This window comes from Corvus kubaryi, unplaced genomic scaffold, assembly GCF_017639235.1.
Source record: "Corvus kubaryi isolate FWS band 111438036 unplaced genomic scaffold, C.kubaryi_AGA036_p1.0 37397, whole genome shotgun sequence".
Classification (NCBI taxonomy): domain Eukaryota; kingdom Metazoa; phylum Chordata; class Aves; order Passeriformes; family Corvidae; genus Corvus; species Corvus kubaryi.
The window spans coordinates 13,241,717-13,263,169 of NW_024581136.1; the positions used below are offsets into that span (position 1 = coordinate 13,241,717).

A 21,453-nucleotide genomic window follows, 5' to 3' on the forward strand; every position below is an offset into this window, starting at 1 on the left:
CCGCTTCCGCCAGCCGGGAGCCAATCACAGAGCGCGGCGCCGCCGGGGAGGGGGCGGGCACTGACGTCACGCTGCGCGCGCGGGTGTACCTGAGGAGGCGGGGTGGGGGGAGCGCGGAGCGGGCGGCCCCTCAGGGCGGGCGCGCGCGCGCCGCCGCTTCTTCTTCTTCTTCTTCTTCTTCTTCTTCTTCTTCCTCCTCACTATTGCGCCTTTCCCAACGTGAAATAAAGAACAAAAAGACCCCCCCCAAAAGAACAAGCGCTGTACGAGAGCAAGCGGAGGAGGAACCTCTCTGTGTGGTGGGACCTCTTGTGGCCCTGAGGCAGGGCCTGCTCCCTTCCCCCGATGGCTGAGGTGCCTCTGGAGGCTCTGGAAGCGCCCCCGGGTGAAGTGGAACCCAGGAGAGCCTGAGGCTGGCCGGGGCCTGTCCTGGGACGGACATTTCCGCCTTTATGGACTGAAACCTGCTTCGGTCCTCGCTGCTGCCGTGCGAGCAGCTCCCCCAGGTGTGCAGGCTCAGGGTTATTGGTGCGGGAGTGAAGTGACAGTGAATCCTTTTTTCCCCCCATTATTTCTAATGACATCCATCGCAGCAAAGCCGGGGGGCCCCCCCCCCCCCGCGAAAGGAGTGTGATTGATGTGACAGATCCCTTTAAATGATGAAAAAACATCCTGGTAGATGTGGCAGTCGTGATCAACGCCCACATTTCCATGTGCTGGGTGGCTGTAGCTTATCCTTCCAATTACACGCCGGCTTTGTGGATAAAAGATGGAAGTATTTCTGCTACCAGCAGCTGGGTATTGTGTGGCTGCCGATGTTCTGCTTTACTGTTTTCCCTTGGCTGCTCCTGGGCACAAGACGCAGACAGAGTGGCCTGGGAAGCTGCAGTAGTGATCCCCCAGAATAGAGCCTGTGGAAGTGAAGAGACTCGAAATGGTCTCTATGGCAACAGATGAACAGCCTTTGGAAAAGGAGATGTGGGAAAAAATATACTCTGAAAAGACATAAATCTGTCAGTGAGTCAAACCTGTAATACTCGTCTGGGCAATTTTAAATAAGTTGTTTCCTCTCATCTGGCATTCTTCTACTGAAGAATGAAATCCAGATTGTAGCTTTAGCAAGAAATGCCCACACATATAATTGCTGAAGTTGTTTTGTTCTAGATGAAAATGCAATGGTTTTTTTTTTTCTCGCTGTGATTATATTTGGTACTTCCAAGTCATGGTAACAAATGATTTCTGAAACCAGTTTCTTTCTTTGCTGTGTTTTTGAAGCTTTGTTCTATTTGTTGGTCTCTATTCAATCCATTCTCCTTAGTGGGGTCACCTCAAATGTACCAAGCATTTTGTCAACTCTGTATGAGCCTGAGGTTCAATTCAGCAGTGGAATTTCCCTTCTGCTACTGAACTTCATAACACAACTTTTAGTTTCATTACCTTAAGAAAAGTTTAAAATTCCAGAAAGGAGTAATGAAGCCCAAGCTTCTCTCTCTTGCTCCCTGTTTTTTTCTCTCTCTCCCTCATATGTATAAGGACTGAAAATTATGCTTTCTCTATTCTGTTGAATTGCATTCACTCACCATCTTAAGGTCCAACAGATCAAACTCAGACAGTTGCCATGTCCTCTCATTTGCTTCTCTCTAGCATTTTCCATGGGAAAGATTGTGTTTTACACCAGCCTAGTCAGTGCTCCTTGAGCTGACCTAAATGGGGACCCTTCCCAGGTGCTGTGGTTTAACCCCAGCCAGCAACTAAATCCAGGCAGTCCTCACTTACTTCTCCTGTCCCCCGATGGGATCAGGAGGAAAATCAGAAAAAAAGTAAAACTTGTGGGTTGAGATAAGAACAATTTAATAATTGAAACAAAGTAAAATATAATAATTTAATAATACCAAATACAACAAGAAAAATAGCAATAATAATTGTAATGTAAAGGAGAGAGTGAGAAATAAAACCCCAGGCAAGTGATTCACACAAAGGTGACTGATGCCCTGCCTGTCCCTGAGCAGTGATCAGCCTGTCCTGGCCAACTCCCCCTGTTTATGCACTGGGCAAGACATTCTATGGTATGAAATATCCCTTTGGCCAGTTCAGGTCAGCTGTCCCAGCCATGCTCCTTCCCAGTTTTTTGTGCACCTCCTCACTAGCAGAACATGGGACACTGTAAAGCCCTTGACTTAGGGGAGGCACTACTTGGCTACAACCAAAGCACCAGTTTCATATCATCATTATTCTCACACTGAACCCAAAACAGAGCACTGTACCAGCTTCTAAGAAGAAAACCAACTCTATCCCAGCTGAAACCAGGACACCAGTCTTATGTCAGCCATTTGCAGATGGACAGCCACAGAATGAGGGTTGAAGAACTCATCTGACAGAAAACCAGTGTGTCAGGAGCTAGTGACAGTAGCAGAGCGGGAGAATTGATTAGGGTGAGGACATTTGCCTTTATAAGTTACTCTGCCTGCTGCCCTGGAGACCTGCCCATGCCTCCATCAATCTCGACCTTCAGTCAGTTGACATGAAAGCTTCCTAGGAGATCAGCTCAGGGTTTTTTATGATGCTGAAAGTGGACAAGTGGCTTCCTTAAAATAAACTACACAGAGTTCATAAAAGTAAGCTGGGCCTAAAAATTACAGAATCACTTCTGTTCAACAGTTTTGTCTAAAATCTAGGCTTTGTTTTAAAAGAGGAAAGAGTTGAAAGAAATGGATGCAATAAAAATAGGCATATGGATTTTTGTAAAAAATTAACAGCAAGCATTTATCTCCTAACTTTTAGCACTGGAAGACTTCTGTCAGAATTATGTAAGCAACACAGAGCAGACTGGCACTGGCAGTTTTCACTGTCCAAGCTGCATAAACAAGAGAAGGTTCAAAACAAGATGGCAAGGATGTTGAATGTATCAATGGACTTTTTTCCCCTAAGATATAATAACTAGGACAGCATTTTTCTCAGCTCAGCTCAGGTAACTGTGGGTTATGATCACTGTGTAAAAGAAGTCAGGACAAAGGTGGATAATGAAAATAGGAAAGTACCCATTCCTTCTTAAGATGCAGGAATCAGAGGCCTGAAACTGAACTATCAAGCTTCAGATTTAAAATCAAAAGAACTAGTTTTTTTCACACAATGCATATTTAAATTGAAAATCTTGTTGCCACCAAACTTTATGGTCATCAAAATTATAAGTAGATTAAAAAAATAGCTAGACAGATTCCTGAAGAAATGGAGTATTAAATATTATCAGTCATATGCAGACTTAAGCTCAGAAAGTCCCTGCAATCTGCAGGGAAATACTGGAGAGGGATAATCTCTTTAAGTGGCCTGTTTCATGCACTCTTTCCTAAGGGTATATTAATGGTCCTGTTCACAGATGGGCCACTGCCCCACCCTGTGTCAGGACAGTTGTTCTGGAGCACAGAAAGTGAATGATTGATGGTGACAATCAATCAATTGGTGGTGACAAAAAGGTTTATGATGGGGAGGGAAGACAGGGAGAGGAGCAGAGAACTTTGCTAAAACTAGTGTCGTGTCTTCAGTGGCCTCTTTTACTTCAGCATGGATTTTACAAGCAGCTGCACTCCTTTTCAAGTAGTTGAAACAGTGTCTGAGGCAAAGCAGGTCAGACTTTGCAGAGCTTAGGCAAGAGGCTAAGTGTGAGGGTAGAGCCTCAAGCGTTGCCACGGGAGCTGTGTGTGAAGAAAAGGTGTTCCTGCAAGTTTTGGCAGAGAAGCCCAGATTTGTCACAGGAGCTGACTGAGAGGCCTGTGGAAAGCTGAGAACAGCAGAGAAGCACTAGCACTGTGACCTTCTTAAAAGCCAAGCAAAAGCACTGTTGACTGAATTGTTCCAAATAGATAAAAGTAAGAAAACTTAAAATATGGAATGCTATTTTCCTTTGCTATGTAACTGATATTCCAGAAAGGAAGCAGCACTCTGTGTGCCTTCTTTGTGTGTGAATCAAAGAGGTATCTGACTCACTTAGTAGAACAGTTTCTTCTGATGGAAATGTGCTGCAGATCTAAGGTACTGCCATAGCCAGTCAGAAGTGGTCACAGTGTAATTACCTTTCTCAATTGTGCCAAAAGTGTTATAGTTCTTCCCAGTAAGTAATAGAAGCCCCAGCCTTTGATACAGGGATCAGCCAGTCTAGAGACAAAAGTTAAAGGAGGAAGAGGTATGGTACCAAAGTAGCTTGTTTTCAAAGGAAGAAACTTGGTAAAGGAATTCTAAACTTCACTGTTATTCCATTAGCCTGCATATTTTTCTGCTATGGACATGTCTTCAGAGGCACTCTGTACACCAGAAGGTTGTAATCTTATTCTGGAAGGAGATGTTTGTGAAAAACTAGAAGATGGGTGAGCTTGTCAAGGTTATGTAGGACTGGGAAAATGGAAATAATCAAGACAGTGAAGAAGACAGGCTAGTTTCATGGATGGATCTCATTTTGATTATCAACAGCCCTTCAGGCTCAGTTAGCCATGGGGTTTTAGTGACAGAAGAAAGATGTGTAGCTATATAAGGTGACAAAGAAGAAAAGATTTTTTTTTTTCCCCCTGTGAGAGTTTCCCCTTATATCTGGTCAGGCCATAGAGTCTTATAAACACTTTTTGTTTGCAGTGTGCAATTTACTGCTTATTAAGATTGCTTACAATGCTTTGGCCTCAGCTGTTTGATTCAGGATCTAATAAACAGCTGGTGATTTGTCAGGCTGTCACTCTACAGAAAAATCAAATTCTTTTGCCTGTTGGTCATCATCTTAGTAGTGGAACCATGGTGTTTGCACAGCCCCTGATCCTGCTTTCAGTGAGATCCCTGCCTGGAATGTAAATCATCATCCTCTGTACCTCTACCACATGTTTATCAGCAAGGGCTTTTATCCTTCAGAGGTGAAGTCAGTATTTGTTGTAAAAGTACTGGCTCAATTTCACAAAAAAATATCGCAGTGCTGGAAATTGTTACCATCCCATTGATGGACTGAGTTGCTTCAGCATCTTCCAACCATTCCTCAAGTGATAGATACTTTCATTCTCTCTGTCTTCAAGAGATCCCTAAAGTCCAGGCTCCTATTTTTTCCCTTTCTCATCTTGGGTCTGTGGATCACCTGTGCTTTTGCAATGTTTTTGATTTGGTTCTGTCCCCTGTGGCTCTTCCATTTGAGAATTTGTAATGGCAATACATGAAAAGCAGCCTTTTTTAATGCAGGCACCACTGAATCTTGGCAGTGTAAAGAAATCATCCCCTAACTGGTAAAACTAATGGAGTTTGCTATCCCATGGCTGTGTTCTGCAGCCCAAACCCTCCCACCAAAATTTCCCCCTTTTGTTTATTTTCACTCACATCATAAGGGAGGGACAGCACCCTGAACTTGGACTGAATCCCATTTAGCCTTGGAATGATCCCATGTAACCCACCCCACAGTTTAAGCTGGGCAGGGGGCAGCCATGATTAATCAGTGAGTCCCTACTGCATCCTTTCCCCTTTCAGACTTTGTGCACCTTGCTGATTTTCAGTGAAGATGTGAGAACTAATTCCTCTCTCCTGAACTGGATTGAGATTGATCAGCAGGTTCAAAAACTATTGAAGGTGTGCTGGAAAGCTGGAAAGCAGATTAACATAGCAAGAGCAAAGAATAAGAGAAAAAGGATCTTAAAATAGCAAACGTCCACAAGTCTGCAGTTACTGATGCTGAATAACAATGTTGGTATAAGAGCATATGGTCTTAAAATAGCTGAGAATTAATCTAGCTAGAAGTTAGACAAAGGCTCTCAGTTATCCTTGATGTTCTTGAACAGCCTTGCTGTAGGAGTAGTGAGAGCAAACCATCTACTCTGTTTTTTAGTATTTAGTTCATTTATGAATGGGCTTTTACAGTGTCTGTGCCTGCAGAAAAAAAAAAGAAAAAAGAAAAATCTGTTAAGTGTCTGGAAACATGATGACTTTTCTAGTGCCATGTTCCTACCTGCCATCTGTGACCCTCCACGAAAAAAAAGAAAGCATCCTGGACCTTTCAAATCCCTCAAAAAAATTATAGCTAGATGTCAGTCTGTTTCCCACACACTTTATCCCCCCCAATGATGGCATCTCTTCCCTAGTTGGGGGAATCCTTTTAATGTTAGTCAAGGTCTCTGCAGTTTGACCTTTACTGCTCAGATGGGCAGTAAAATTGGATCTCAGAAAAAAACGGCTTTTGCTTTAATCCCAAAATGTTGGCAGGTGGGTGGTTCTGAAGTCATCCTTCTCACGTTTTCAGACACATTTGCTGTTAAACTAACTGAACAGAAGTGTGCAAGGAACCTCTTGGCAGAGTTGGTCAGTCATCCCAAAATGAGGACAACAGCACAGATACTCAGACTGGCTTGTAGGTCAGCCAGCTGATTATAGGATTTTCCCTTCACAGAGGTAGATAAACCTTTTTGCAATGCCAGGACAGCCACACAAACTGTGTTTTAAGATCCGATGAGCCCACAGGGGTATTTTACAGTTCCAGCTTTGGGCATATGTGTTGCCAGGTTCTTCAGCATGCATGGAAAGGTGGACTTAAGCAAAACTCTACGGATGGGTAGGGATCTGGAGTTAGAGCTGAATTAATTTTGTGGGAATAGAGCAAATCTTGCAGACAGCTGCACCCTTCTCTATTTTATTTCTTCCATTTTAGCTGTATAATAAGTTTTCCTTCTTTCCAGAATTATCTTGCATGGAGCTTCAGGTAGGCTTCCAAAGATGAGATGGAATGAGGGATGGAATGGAGACATACAAGTCTCTGGCTTGTTCTGCCCTTTCTCACTTCCTTGCCTGCCTTACTCTCCCTCCTCTTGGATCCCAGCTGGGATCTGTAGCTGGAAGGGTTGATGAAGCTTCCCCTTGTTCCGCAGCCCGTTGCCCCATGGCAGCCACGCATCCGGGCAAGGCTCAGCTGTGTGAGAAGCACCCAGGGGCAGCTGCTCCCCACAGACCTGCTCTGGCCACTGAAGGCCACCTGTGCCTGCCTGCTCACGGGCACGGCTGAGCTCCGTGGTGAGTCCTGCCCAACACCCACGGCTGATTAATTCACCCTGCTTGTACTTGTGCAGCTGGAGAGGGTCCTGTGGGCTCAGTCAGGATCACAGGGATCCTGTCTGTGCAGGTGGAACAACAAAGCCTCTGGCCACAACACACCTAAAAAGCCCAGTGCCCCCCTCCCCCTCCACAGAAGCGGTGGCCCCTCAGGCAGCGACTTCTAAGAGGGGGTGGGAGGAGGGTCTCTGGGGACATTGCGGGGTTCCACTCAACGACAGCCTGCAAGGCACTCGGGCCCCAGGGGCCGAGGGGGAGCACCGGAGGCTGTGAGCGTGTTCTCCATTCCCAGGCACGCCGGTGAAGGGAGCGTCGCAGAGCAGCTGCGGCTGTTCCAGCTCTCCTGCCAGCTCCACTCCTCCCGATGCCATTCCTACCTCCAGGATTTTTCCCTGACTCGCAGCATCACATCCAAAAGTCTCCCTGGAGGAAGGTATCTGCTAGCTGGTTTGTCTCTTTATCCTTTGCCTCATCCGCGGGAGAAGGGAGAAAAAAAGCCATAAGCAATCAACTCTCCTGCTTCTCCCCCTTTTGTATTTCCCCCCTCCTGCTCCCTTCCTTCTGTCAGGGGGGGTAAAATCTCCATCTGGAAGGAGCTTTTCAACGTCCATGCATAGATGGCAGCAAATTGGAAGAGGTGAGCAGCCGAGAGAAGATGTGAGAGCTGGAAGGGCCGTGCCGTGGGAGTGGTCCCTGCTTTGTGTGCAAGTGAGGCAGTGAGTGTGCAGCCTCCCACTCTGGGTGCACCTTTTTTTGGATGCTGTGTAGTTCCCTGTGTGAAATGCTTTTTTGGCTAAAAGAAGAAGAGATGTCACATCAGGAGCTCACCCAGCGACTGACTACGGTTATCACCCATGTGGGTAAGGCATCTTTATTTTTCTTACTACATTTGTGTGGATTCAGGGGCCCTGTTCCCCCAGGAGGTGCTGCTGCCTTTGTGTGACAATATCACACCTGTGCATGAAATAGGAGCCATCAGCAAACTGCGAATCCCCGGCTTTGGGCAATTAGACGGCCTTTTGTTGATGGTTTGTTTTTCAAGCATGTTTTCTCTGAAAAGCAGAAACAGTAAGAGCAGCGTGTCCTACCTGTGAAGTGAGCTGTGTAAAATACTCGAGCACAGTCCTTGCAGGGAGGTGGTGGAGAAAAGGGGGTGGTGGGAGGATGCTGGAGCAACGGCAGTGCTAATGTGCTGTGCATTTGCTTGTGATACTGGAATAGCAGCTCATTCTCAGGGAATCTTCGTGGCCTTTGCTGTTTCAGGATTTCTGGAAGGTGCTAGGACAGGATCTCAAAAAGCTTTTCTCTCTGTCAGGCTTGATTTTACTGTTTCTAACGTTCAAATGCCAGTGAATACAGGTGAGGCCCTAAGCTTTGCACTGACATCCTTATGCATCTGGGCTGGATACCCACCTGCTGGCACTGAATGACCAGGAACTGAGGAACCTGAAACTAGCAAGACAGTAGGAGATGCTGGTGATTAAAATATCAGCTGAGAAAAGCTTTTGTGACCCTTTTTTGTTACCTACAGTTGAGTTAAAGTAGATTGCAGCTGTGTTGCATCACATAAAGAGAACATTTTTAGTTGAATGCATAGGGGCAAATTTTATAGCTGTCAGTGTTTGCAATGGATTGTGTGCTGTGAATGCTAAAGATGTTGTACAGGTTCCTGAAATGCCTTTGTCACTGACTTTACTCAATCTGTATATGAAACAGAGTGTGACCAAAATTTGGCTTTTAGAGAATATGTAAGTAAGATTTTAGACCAACATTATTCTTTGGTTTGATATTAGCTATAGCAGCTGAACTTAGCTTAGGAGAGCAAATGTAATCAGTATCTTGCCTAAACAAATAGCACAAAAGCAGATTTAAACTCAATAAAATATTTAAGACCAGGCCCCATCTCTCCAAAACCTTTTCCAGGTTAACCTCACCAGGAGCTTGGTATGGGAGAAAGTATGATTACCAGGAGAGCTTGCAGCAGCAGCCTCTTTGACCCAGTAATGCCAACATGAATTGCTTTGCAATTGTGCAAATTCAGATTGACATGAAGTCACATGAATTCACTTTTTTAATGAAGATTTGGGATTCAATATGAGGCATATTTCTCTCTTTTTTTTTTTTTTTTTTTTTTTTGAAGAGTGTTTCAGGAGATTTGTGTATCTTCTGGTTTTCTTGTTAAACTCAATGCAGGTCCCCATCATCCATATTGAGGACTCTCCTTGATATCAGGAGGGATTTGTTAGAGGTAACATAGCATTATGTTAACTACTGTATAATATACTGTTGTCTAATAAAAGTCATTCTGGACACTAGCAATGTTGATGAACCTTTCCCCTGCTCCCTGCTAAATAAGAGAGGTTTCTGGGTCATGAGGCTGATGCTAGAGAGTCCCACTGGTTTCCTGGATGTCAACCAGCAGGTCAGTCCATGGGAGAGGAGCGAAGGTCACAGATCCTGGCGTTTTTTGCATTCCACACGGAGGCAAGAGCCTAGTTGATCAGCTTCCATCAGGGAAGGATAATCTCACCATTTCCCCAGCCACTTGAGACCTACTAATCAGACCCTACTTGTGGAGTTTGCCTGCCTTTCTGTAGCCAGAGTTCATTTTTTATTGAATCATATAACTGGCAAAAACAGTTGTACAAAAATGGAAGAAAGTAACATTAAAACATTTGTTATTGGCTGAAGGAAGAACATTTCTTCCAAACCCATGATGATGATGTGCCATGTTTATGAATCACAGGTTGTAACATGGGTGCCTTAGCTGAATCAGCCGTGGCTTATTGGAAGAATAATTCCTGCGAAGCTGCAGGGGTCTCTTGTTAGTTCAGTGGGAGTCTTTACAGCTCAAATAAGTGAAAGGGCTCTCAGCTTTAGCAAACCGAGGGGATCCCTGGCCATGTAAGTACTTTATAGTGTTTACTATTTTTACAACTATCACCCTCATATTGCCACTTGGACTGGTGGGATTCAGACTCTCCAGAATGTAGCTAGCTCTTGGTTGGGAGCACAGCTCCCAGCTCATCCAAGAACAAGAGGGAAGAAATTTATTCACAAAATTTGCAAAATGTCAAACTAGAACTTTATGGGAACGTTAAAAAGAAAGACCTTTATATTTTCAATAAAACCTTTATGGGACCATTTTGGTCTGTGTCAAGTAATGACACACCATTTTATTTTTAATGTGTCAATAAGAGTGTCACATAGTTAATCGCCTGGGGCTCAACTTATCTGTCCTGGGCAAAAGCTTTCATCCCTTAATAGCTGACTCATGTTGTGTTAGACAGTTCATGTGCTAGTAAAAAAAGCTTCTTATCCTACTACAGACTTCATACATGCAGTGCCTGCCTCACCCAGGTCAAAATCAAACTTTTGAAGGTATTTCCCTGCTCCACAGTAGCTCTCTTAACTTGGCACTTTTCTAGTACCACCCTGCATGGTAGCACATCTTCACACAGTATAAAAGAACAGAGGACCAAATTAGATCTCTTAAATAGCCATGTGCTCCCTCAGCCTCCCTGGGATTATTCCTGATTGTCCTAGTGAGGGTGAGGTAATGGGGCCACCACAGGTGCCTAGGACAGGAGCCGTCTGTGAATGTCAGCAGGGTTTCTGCTTACTATCTGAGATATAGCACCAACACTACCCCAGCATATTACTGAAACTGCATCAAGAGTCTTTTTTAAATTTACCCTACTTTTACTGAACTTGTTTGTTGGGAGGTGTTGAGGAAACACTCATCAATTTTGGAAAAAGTGTGTCCTTCGGGTAGGTGGGCAAGTGGCAGCTCTTCTGTGGTGGGGAGGGAAGAGCTTTGCAGGATGACGTGCCTGGTGCTGACAGCAGGATTGTTTGCCTGTGGGAACACGTACAGCTCTTCCAGCCTGCAGAGCCCACAGGAATATTCTTTTGTGCTCTCACTACCCACCCACACTTGGCAGCTGGCCCCCAGAAATCTGATGCCAGCTTTGCTATGTGTGGGCAATATTCTGGGCACAGTTGCGCACACAAGCACCTCCAGTGCCCCGTTTTCCACAGGCTTTTTCTTAAAATGGTTTGGATGTAGGTATTACAGGATGGAGCTGCTAGAACCAATGTGAGCTGTCTCAAAAGGCCAGCAGCTTGGCTCCTCTCGTGCCAATAAAGAATTCCACAGTCTGTGGGAGATGGGGTTTTCTTAGAGGCTCCCCTTAATTCTCAATGAAGTTGTAAGAGCTCCTCCCCTTCAAATGTTAACTGGACCCAGATGAGCTGACTGTCAGTGTCCATGGCAGAACTGGCACTGATGTGATTTGCAGAAAGCACTACATTGCACAAATGTTACATACAAGAAAAAAACCCATAGATTCACATCAGCTTTCATCTGATTTTAAACACTCTTGCTTCTCCAGTCTCTCATTTTATGAGAAAAACAAACAAAGAGGAATTTAAGCAACTTGATTGAAATCAAAAAGGAAGTCAGCGACAGACCTTAGTCTAGGATTGACATGTCAAGACTCTAAAATTCCTATCTGCTAACCATGGTATGTCAATTCCTGCCACTCTTGGCTTAACCACCAGAGTTGGGGAGCGGTGTAAAACACCTGTGTGTGTGAAGAGAAGCTGTGTTACAATTTGGGACAGGAAGTAAAGGATGATACTGCATCTACTTGACTGTGTGAGAGGAATTTAGGTCAACAGAATGGAATAACCCGAGCTGGCACTTGTCCGAGGCCAGTGGCTAAGCATCACAAGTCACAGAATCTGCTTTATGCTACAAAGCCACAAATAATCTAATATGTCACAGTTGGACAGACAGTTGCAACATTTCTAATATGTGTCTGTGGACATCAAGGACACAAAAAAGGGATATTTTAAGAAATTAACTTTTGAGGTACTATATCAAATAGGCCCTTTGCTACTCCCATGAAAAGGCTTAAATCAAATAAAATTCCTCTGTTTGCAACATAAAATTCTTGCCTTTGTTTTGGAGCATTCATGCATTTCAGGAACTCTTTTTGAACCATGGATTCTGTGGCTCTGTCCTACTTAGGGATGGTGCACAGCAGGGGGAATCTGCTCCTTCCATTGACCACAGCACACCAGGTCTCCTCACCCAAAAATAACATACAGGCATGGGAGGGGCCATGCCATTCACACATTCTCAGTGAAATATGACAATAGAAAACTGCAGAAATGGGTTTGCTAAATTTACTTGCCATCTTATGCTGATGAGAAATGGTAGGTTGAAGTTTCCCCATTAACCTAATTCTATAAAAAAATTGAGGTTTATTCATGTTATCTGCATCTTTATCTCTGTACCCCAGTAAAGCTTTTGAACTGTTGGCCAATTTTTACCAAACTTGGTGAAGTGGCAAAGGTCAAAAATATTGAATTCATGCAAAATATAAAAATAGTATATGAAGAGAAAGATGAAAATAGTGAAGACAAGGGAAATAAGCTCATTCTATTAAACCTCAGAGATTCCATGTGGGAGGGTGGAATGTGGGAAAGGAGAGATAATAGCAATTTATCCTTTTTAGTTTCACAGCTTAAAAAAAGCTTCTTGTTTACTTTTTTGTTCCTAGAGTGTGGTTATTAATTTTACCCCATTCTATATGGCCTATTATGTGCAGCTGTTTCACTGGAAACTGTTTAGTAAGGAACTGTTTAAAAGTATTTTGCTAATGCTGCAAAGTTTGTATCTATAAAAAGTGGAAATGAAGCTCTCACAGAAATACATGAAAAATGTGCAGATGTGCCTAGTGCACTTTCCAAGATGTAGAATATTGCAAGTACCACAGACTTGTTTAAAGCCCACATTCTAACCTGGTTTGCAGAGGCATTATCAAAAATAACAACTATAAGAAACTCCTATGAGTTGGGATCCAGAACTTCGTCTCAAAACAAAATATTTATGTGATAGTTTGGCCTCATGTTCAGGTAGACAGAGGTGACTAAAGAGCTTCCCAGAAACAATAGCATGCATTAAGGCTGCTTCAATTTCAGGAGAGAACAGCTCAGAGACTTTCCTCTTCTACCTTACATCTTTTACTTTAGATGAAATACTTTTTCATATGGGATGTGATCCTAGCATCCTTGACAGAATTTAAGAAAAAGAAAAACCATGCAATATCCAGGTGTGGTACTGTTAACACTCTCAGAGCAGCATGCACTGAGGAGAGCCACACAGAGCCCCACAGAACTGAAAGGCTGCTTACAGCCCTGTTTTCTCATTTATTGATACCCTCCCCAAAACTGGCTGTTACATTCTGAGCTTTCATTCTCATGCCAGTAAGAGACCAGGATGTTGGAGAGAAAAGGGAATAGGAGTAGCTATCCACCATCTGCTTGCTGCAAGGTTTTCACACTTTCTACTTACGCATGTTGTGATGGCAACTGTTGGAGACAGGGAACTAGGCTGGATAGAGCTGAGGTGTGATCCAGTCTGTCAATCCGTAAGTCACTTTCTCTTTCAAAAGCCTCCGCATTGCTGCTGTTAAATCTAATGCTACAGCAGTCTCCCTCTGCCCTTTATTTTCTAATCTACCACAGTAATTAGTTATAGGTGTTTCTTGGCATGGAGAAGTGTTTAATACGTGAGGAAATCAGTAAAGGAAAGTCAGGCGGCAGGATCCAAGTTTAGCTGTTAGTAGTGGTGATGCCCATGGTCCCTTCCACAGCTGTGCTTGCCAGGCACCAGGTCCTGTACATCCTTGAGCTAGTCAGACTGTGGCACTTCCCAGTTTGCTCTTAAACACTCCAGGACAAGCCCAGGGTTATGTGGAAGGAGGAAGTGGGAGGAATCTCCTGGGCAAAGCAAGTCCAGGAGGTTTTCTTCTGTGTGAGGTCTCCGAGTCAGGCACAATGAGAGATGCTGGTGCTGGCAGATATCATTGCTTGCTAACAGGACAGGCAGTACTGACCATTCTGCATTGCTAAGGCCCAAGCTTAAAAAGCAAATAGGACCAAGAGGAGGCAGAGAGGAGCCCCTCTGTCTGTTCTTATCTCTGTGGCAGAGGGGAGCTCAGATGGCCTCACTGGAAATTAAACTAAGCTGACATCTATCATGTTGCCTGGCAGCTCATTAAATAAAAGGGCCTTTTTCCACCTCTTGCCTCATCTTTTATTTAATTCCTTTTTCTTGCCTTCCATATGGTGGCTGAATTCAAGAGTTCCCCATAGAGGGCATCTCCCTGGGGGAAGCAGGATCAGGATTTGGGAAGGTACTTGCAGCACCAGGTCATCTCAGTGAGTAGAAGATAAGCTAATAAATTCCATTGCTGGCACTCTTTCCCCCCTTCTGTACCACGTTCGAGGTCTCTTTTAGTCCCAAGGCTGGACTTACCATTCAATCTAGGGTGAACTTTTCTGAATGGGACCCAGGTGACTGCTAAAATAATTTTGACAGCACAGTGTCTGGTACATGATAGTAGTCCTGTCTGTATATTTTCTCCTGTTCTTCAGCGCTGGGCTTGTACTCAAATGTTTGGGAGAAGAGAAACCATACATGTTTTGTGTTAATGCTGTGCTTTAGCCTGCTGACCAGGCTTCTTGTACCTCCCTTTAGAGTTCAGCACAGTAACATCTGGATTTCTCCAGGTGGTCACTGGGTCAATGACTGGGAGAAATCTAAGCTCTCTGCAAAGCTGCCTGATCCTGCTCACATGAGAAAATGCTGGAGAATGATGTGAAAGGGATAACATGGCACATGGATCATTGCTAATCTGTGACTCACACTAACCAGTGCAGCAGACACTGCCAGAATCGAAACCAAGGAACAGGAGGGAGACAGGGTGAAGAAACAGCCAACTCTTACATGCATAGATGGAAAAACATCAGCTGTAAATACCTTAAGTGATCTGTAAGTCATGGCATGGAGGGAGGTACTGCTTAGGGAGCAGGAACACTGTTAGAAGCTCTCGAGTTTAGTGGAACAAAGGACAGCAGGCTCCACTTTGGGGTGGGGACAGATGTGTAGGGGACAACTGGGTTGAGATCACAGTATCTTCAAGCTCCACTGTCATGTAAGCACAACTTAGATAACATCTGTGAGTCCAAAAGCATAACTGCCTCTGAGGAATGATTGAGCTCATGTACTGGAAGAGAGCCATGTCCAGCATGAGAATTCTGGCTGGAAAAGTCTGAAGCATTCATTCAAGGGTGAAAGACATTACATTTATATGCACCTACCTCATCTTTTGCAGTGCAACATTGCAGAAAGTTGGTATCTTTTCAGCAGACACCTGCAAATAATTCTGCATTAATGAATTATTCTGAATATAATTCTGCATTCATCCTGTTTTCTATTATAGTATTTCCTGCAGTGTAGTAGGGAATAAAGCCCTGAACTGAGACAGACAATCATAAATTTCCATGGTCCCTAGGATTTAGTTTACAAAGCTGTCCGTGTTCTGTCTCCATCTTTTCTAGCCATTGCAGGGACCTGACGGTACAGTACAACATCCCCCAAAAAGTGGCCAAAGGGAAGACAGGCTACCAGGATCAATAATCCATTCTGTCATGAAATGATTGTCTGTTTTGTTTGCCAAAACAGCACACGCACACACACAGCAGCTCAAAACCGGCTTTGCACCTGCTGTGCGTTGTATTTGGAGTGTTCTTGAAAATGCATTGTTCCAAAATCACTGCTGTCATGACATTTGAGTCCTGAATTTTTCAGGCAGTCAGGAGCTAAACAAGCACAGCTAAAGCACTGAGTGTCCATGCCTTCATGGAGACTGCTGCTCATTTCAGTATCATTACTCTGTCTCTCAAAGGTGGATTGTGCCCATGGTTTGACTCCAGTATAAGGTACTACCATCTCGTAGTAGCTCTCCTACTCTGAGCACACAGGGGCTTGTTTGGCCCTTCAAGGCAGCCAGCCCAGTCCTCTCTTGTATCTGCAGAGCTTCCCTGATTCCAGAGGTACATGAATGCAACACAGATGAAGTTCTCTGAGGACTCAGTTGCAGTAAGTGCAGGATGATTACAGTGAATGCACAGCTGACTCTATGGAAGTTTAAACAGAGACACAAAGGTCCTTTTTGGAATGTTAGTTCAATGTTATTTTGATTTTAAAAGTCACTGATTCTTGACCTGGATTACTCAAGCATGGGAGTAAAGGTTAAATTTCTGCAGAAGCCCAAATCCTTTGAAACATTGCAAAGAGGTGATGGGAAATGATCTGTCATCAATATTACAACAAGGTGGCTCTGATCCAGAAAGGTGCAAAGAGCTCTTTATTTCTGTGTGAATAAATGGGGAACTGCTGGTTCTCAGCACTCCACAGGACCAGATATTTTTGTCTGAGTGCATTCAGCTGTAGCTGACCCAGCTGTAGCCCCTGCTGCAAGTAGGTATAAGAGGCAGCACAGAGTTAGCACCTATTGTCACTATTGTCCTGGGTTCATGTGGGGATCTTGAGTTAGTTTGTCAGAGCTCAAGGAAAGCCAGGCTGAGAGGATCTGTAGTCAGATTCCCCACACCCCTGAATGCAACTTGTAATCTCTGTGCTTCCAGTTACCTCCATCTGTGTCTCAAAGGTCTTGGATGGAAACCAGCAGCTCTTATCCAGAGACTGTTTATGCACCCACCCATATCACCTAATGCATGAGCACCCCAATAGTACTACAGTGGGGCTGTCATAGTATCAGTCCATATATTAACACCATATGCTACAGAATTTGTATGAGGAAGGCTGGATCTGCCACTTCCACAGTGCAGACTGTTGCCCAGGGCAACGAGATATGAGGGGCTGCAAACCATTTAGCTCTTGCTTCCTCTGCATGACTGGGAGCTGTGTGATTTCCAGTTTCCCTTGGGCAATGAATTGTCTGCAGCTGGCCTCAAATACAAGAGCAGTTATCTGCAGTTCCAAGACATAAATACAAGACAAACAATGCTGATGTACAGCATTGTGGGCTGCCTGGCAACAGCTGCTGATAGGATCTGACTCTTCTCATACATGCCTTGAGCTCCAGAGATTTTGTAGGAGTTACTCACATCATACACTGGAGAGCCACTTCAGGTTCAATGTGAAGAGATGAACAAAATCTGAAACCAGAGAGGATGTCTTTCAGTATTTTAGGAGAGTGAGTTTTGCCTTTAAATTCCAAGACCTATAAGAATTTTAGTTATACATAGGTAGGGAATTAGCCCACAGTTACTGGCATCTCCATTTATTATTACTGCAGTATCTCCAGTTTAATTATAACTTTCCAAGGATGTGCACATGCTGACAGACGGGCGTCGAGGAAAGAGCTGCAGCAAACACATGCAGCTCTAGTAGCAATGATAAGTAGAAATGAGATGATTTGGATGTGAGAAGTTTGAATATGCTGCCTGTTAATCATATATGTTGCAACTTTAACACTTCAAATGCATTTTTTTCTGGTATGGATTTCATATTCTCACAGAGTTGCTGTGGCTAGAATTACTATCAGGAGAGTTTGCTTCTTGTTATCAATCAATAATCCTTCACCTAACAAAGCATGACTATAAATATTTCCCCCCTTTGAGTCTGAAGTTCACTGTTATCCATTACACTGTGGTTCAGAGGTCTCTGAAACCAAGGCTTAATTTTTGAAGGGATCAATATTGGTGTTTGCAGCATAAAAGCCAAAGCTGATGACATACATAGGAGCCATACTATTGATCTTGCAATATCCAGAGAAAAGGTTATTTCAAACTGAAATAGCTATGGCCTTAGCATGACCCTGAGCTGTAAGCAGGTGCATAACTGATCAGAGAGCTCCTGGCAATTACATGCCAGTTGTTGGTGCAGGAAGGTTGCTGGGAAAACCTGATTAATTCTTGTTACGGTGATCAGCTTATTTTGTGAAAGCAGACTTTCTATTTTTTTAAAGGAGAGATTCAAAGCTATTCTCATTATTTCATCTGTCTCAGATATTTGTACTGCTATCAGTGTCTAGTATCTCTTCCCCTTGCAAATTGAGGAAACCAGGAGAGGCTTCACAGCTGGCTTTGAAGTCACAGTTCAGTTTGAAGTAAACTTTTTAGCAATTTTTGTTGATAGCTCATAAAAATCCATCTTCCTGGTTTTGTTTTCCACTAGGGGAGAATGCAGTTTCAGCAATGTGCAGTTGTCATTGTGGATCATGTTGAATTACACTCTGGATATACAGCAGAGCTTTGTGCATCATTTTATCTTGAATGGAAGCAGAGAGCTGGCAGCAAGTGCCCTGTGAGGAGCAGAACTGGTTGGACAGAGCAAAGAGGAGCTTGCCAGTGATATTTTGTGCCCATTCTACCCCAATGTCTGCAACAGCAGCTCTGTACAGGCCACACACTGCCTGCCCCATTCTCCCCTTCAGAGCTGTCACCACCGTGCAAGGTTTTCCCAGTCCAGCAATGGGAAGGAGAAATGAAACACAAGCAGTTATCCCCTGAATTCTGTTCCCAGCAGGATAGCGGAGCAGGGCTGCTGCCTGGAGAAGGGGTGTGTGCTTGTTGGTCTCAGCAGCTGTCCCAGAGCAGCCTCTGCCGGGAGTGAAAGCGCAGCAGAGGGCACAGCAATTTCCACTGTCCCAGACCCGCAAGGGTAGGGTCAGACCCTTCTCGGATCGGCTGAAAGACAGGATGTTACAGAGTCGGGCAGAGGAGCGTCTCTCCTTCAAGCCCGTTTCCGAAGGGAAGTGGCGGCGCTGCCGGCTTTGGAGCTGCTCTCCGTTCGCGGAGCAGCCGCTGGAGGGCGCGGGCGGGGAACCGCTCCCGGCCCCGGGGCAGCCGTAACGGGGCTCCGCTCCCGGCCAAAGCCCCGCAGGCTCCTGCGGCAGCAGCACCAGCGTGCAAAGCACCGGCAGCACGAATTCGGAGAGAGCCGAGGTGTCTGGAGATAAATAGCTTGTGAGATGGGGGTTGAACCTTTGAAAATTGGGGTACGCAAGTTCTCTATTTAAGCTCTTCATCCAAACTGGGTTATACTATAGGAGGATATCACTTGACTACACGTGTGTTATTCGTGATCTTTTTAGGAACAAGAGTTTCAGTTTCACATAAAATCCACTTTCCTATTTAGGAGTAAACACATCTGTTTATTTTAATCTGTAGAAAATATAGGAAAGACTAATCTTATAAAAGCTTCTCTTTCGGTAAATGTGAGAATATGTTGTGATTTTGATAACTTAATTAAACACTACAGAAGAAGCAAATACAAAACCTAGGAATATACTTTACAGAAAAATAAGACTGGCATTAGTACTTTCATTCTCACCCCCCAGAGACCTGTCCTACAATACTTGAGCAAAGATGGAGATATTTAAATGATGTATCAGGTCTAGATTAATCTAAGAGGTCTAAACTGCAGGTCAGGAATAGCAGAGAAAACAGCTGAAAATGGCATCATCCACAGCATAAGGGGAAGGGAGTAGGGACCCTCTTAAATGCAGTAGCTGAAGCACTGGGTGGAGGGTGTGCTGGTGGGAGCCTCAGGTGAGAATGCTCTGGCAGCTCAGGCTGACTGGTGTACTCAAGACCCTGAGTCCATGCTGCTGCCAAACACAAAATATTTCCTCAATAGAGCCCAAATGCTCTAAAATACCTGCCGTGTCCACTGCAAGTGCTGACATTTGGGATCGGTCACTGAGCCTGATTTTAAAACTCCTTGTTAGTGTTTTGTTTTTATTTTACCCAATTAGTTCATTCTTAGCAGTCTCAGTTCAGCAGCCTTCGCTGTGAGACCTGCTGACCCTGAATGTGTGCATAGCAGTAATTAGACTGATACAAATAATAATGCAAAATTTTAATGAGCAAAACTCTATTTTAAATTCAGTGTTGAAAAGATGGGGATATCTACAAATGCTATAAAATAACATTGAGAAACGTTTTATGTGCCATGCTTAAGGCTGTAGCCAAGAAAGGGATATTTCTTAGTATGTTAGTAGATATTTCTTCATTTTCCAACTTCACTGCAGTAATTGCAATTGATCTTAGACAAACTGTGTGAATACCTTGGGATTCAGTTCCCAGCTGAAGAATTTTTTCCTTATGCTTCATTATTTGTACTGAGATTTTAAAGTTCATTGGTGGGTTCTTATAAGGCTTCTGATACAATTAAAAATATTGCTTTTTTTGGAGTTTGTTTTACAATTGATTGCTATTCTTGAAGCAAGTATATTTAAACAAGAGACAGGAAAATATTGTGTAGAATTATGCGCATTTATGCTAAAAAGGAGCAGCAAAGAAGTGGTTAAAGAGAGGGTGAAACTATTGTTAAGCCAATTCAAAGGGCTCTCAAGCCAGTGTGAGATGTATGGATATATGCTTTTAGATCATTCCTCCCCATTTTTAGGCTCTTGTGGGGCAAAACTTCAGGTAAAATTATTTCTTCCCCCACAAGATTTCTTCAAATAGTTCTCAGATGCATGCTCAACTAAATCTAAGCAAAAATACTCTTTTTAAACTGTATCCTTTTATTGGCAATTAGAAAGGAAATAGTCTATTTCATGGGAGTAACAATTTCTCTGTGGTGCCAGAGTGCTGAGCTGAGAATCACTGGAGAAGTACAAAGCATTATTTAGTGCTACATGCCATGAAGTGAACTTATGCCTACTGGGACTAAGGTCCATAAACGGATGTTGGATTCAGATACGTTTTATTGAGTTAATCTGTGCTGGTCAGCAGAAAGCATTTGTAATGAGGTTTCCTGACAGACTAAAGAGCAATTTCTTATCTCATCAGAACAGTCCACCACTCAGCTTTAGGCAATTTAAGTCCATGGTTCTGTTGAAGTCAAAGCACTGTCCTTATTTCCTGTGGGCTGGAGGTCTAACCTCGTGCAGACAGCGCTCAGCACATCCCAGCACATGACTGCTGCATGTGCTGCTAGTGGGACACTTGGAGTTGACAAGGTGTTTGTGCATTAGTGCAATGTTGCAGAGAAATCCTTGTGCTGCTTCTTGTAGGAAAAGTTCTCTCAGGTGCAGCTCTATACTGTTTCTGCACCTGAAGCTGACTTGCAGATGTCTTTTTTTACTGTGGGGGTATACTGCCTGTTAATATAGATCCATGAATAATTTTAGTCTTGGTATGAAAGAAAATGAGGCTTTTATGCTCATGCTTTTTTCTATCCCAGCTGGCCCTTTTCCGTATAATTTTAGCAGCTCTTGCCTGGTTTTGACAAAGGATTGAAACTCTTGGTTTCCTGTAAATTTATCCTATTTACATATTCAGGATTGGGTATGGTGACAAAACCCAATAATTGTGCTGGCTGAAGAGGAGAGGGAGAGGACTGAGGGTGTGGCTGTGTGTGGTGAGGCAACGTCTTGCCTTGCTGTGCCTCGTGTTGGATGCAGAGCTGTGGGCGGGGAGAGGTGAAGGAAGTGCACATGGTGCACACCGGTGCACATGCTAGCAGATTATCCATACCTTTATTTTTCTGCTTCACACCAGGCT

At 43.9% G+C, this 21,453-nt stretch overlaps 1 protein-coding gene across 2 annotated transcripts in view; it reads left to right on the plus strand.

Annotated features, from left to right (window-relative positions):
- The first annotated feature begins 7,351 nt into the window (after nt 1–7,351).
- MCF2L2 (MCF.2 cell line derived transforming sequence-like 2) overlaps nt 7,352–21,453 on the plus strand; it is a 159,893-nt gene continuing 145,791 nt past the window's right edge. Inside the window, exons 1-2 of one of the 2 annotated variants that reach the window (XM_042042067.1) lie at nt 7,352–7,489; nt 7,625–7,916. In XM_042042067.1, coding sequence (XP_041898001.1) covers nt 7,814–7,916 — 103 coding nt within the window. In that variant the 5' untranslated portion in view covers nt 7,352–7,489; nt 7,625–7,813. Of the gene's footprint in view, nt 7,917–21,453 lie in introns of both variants that reach the window. The other variant, XM_042042066.1, reaches the window with a different exon arrangement.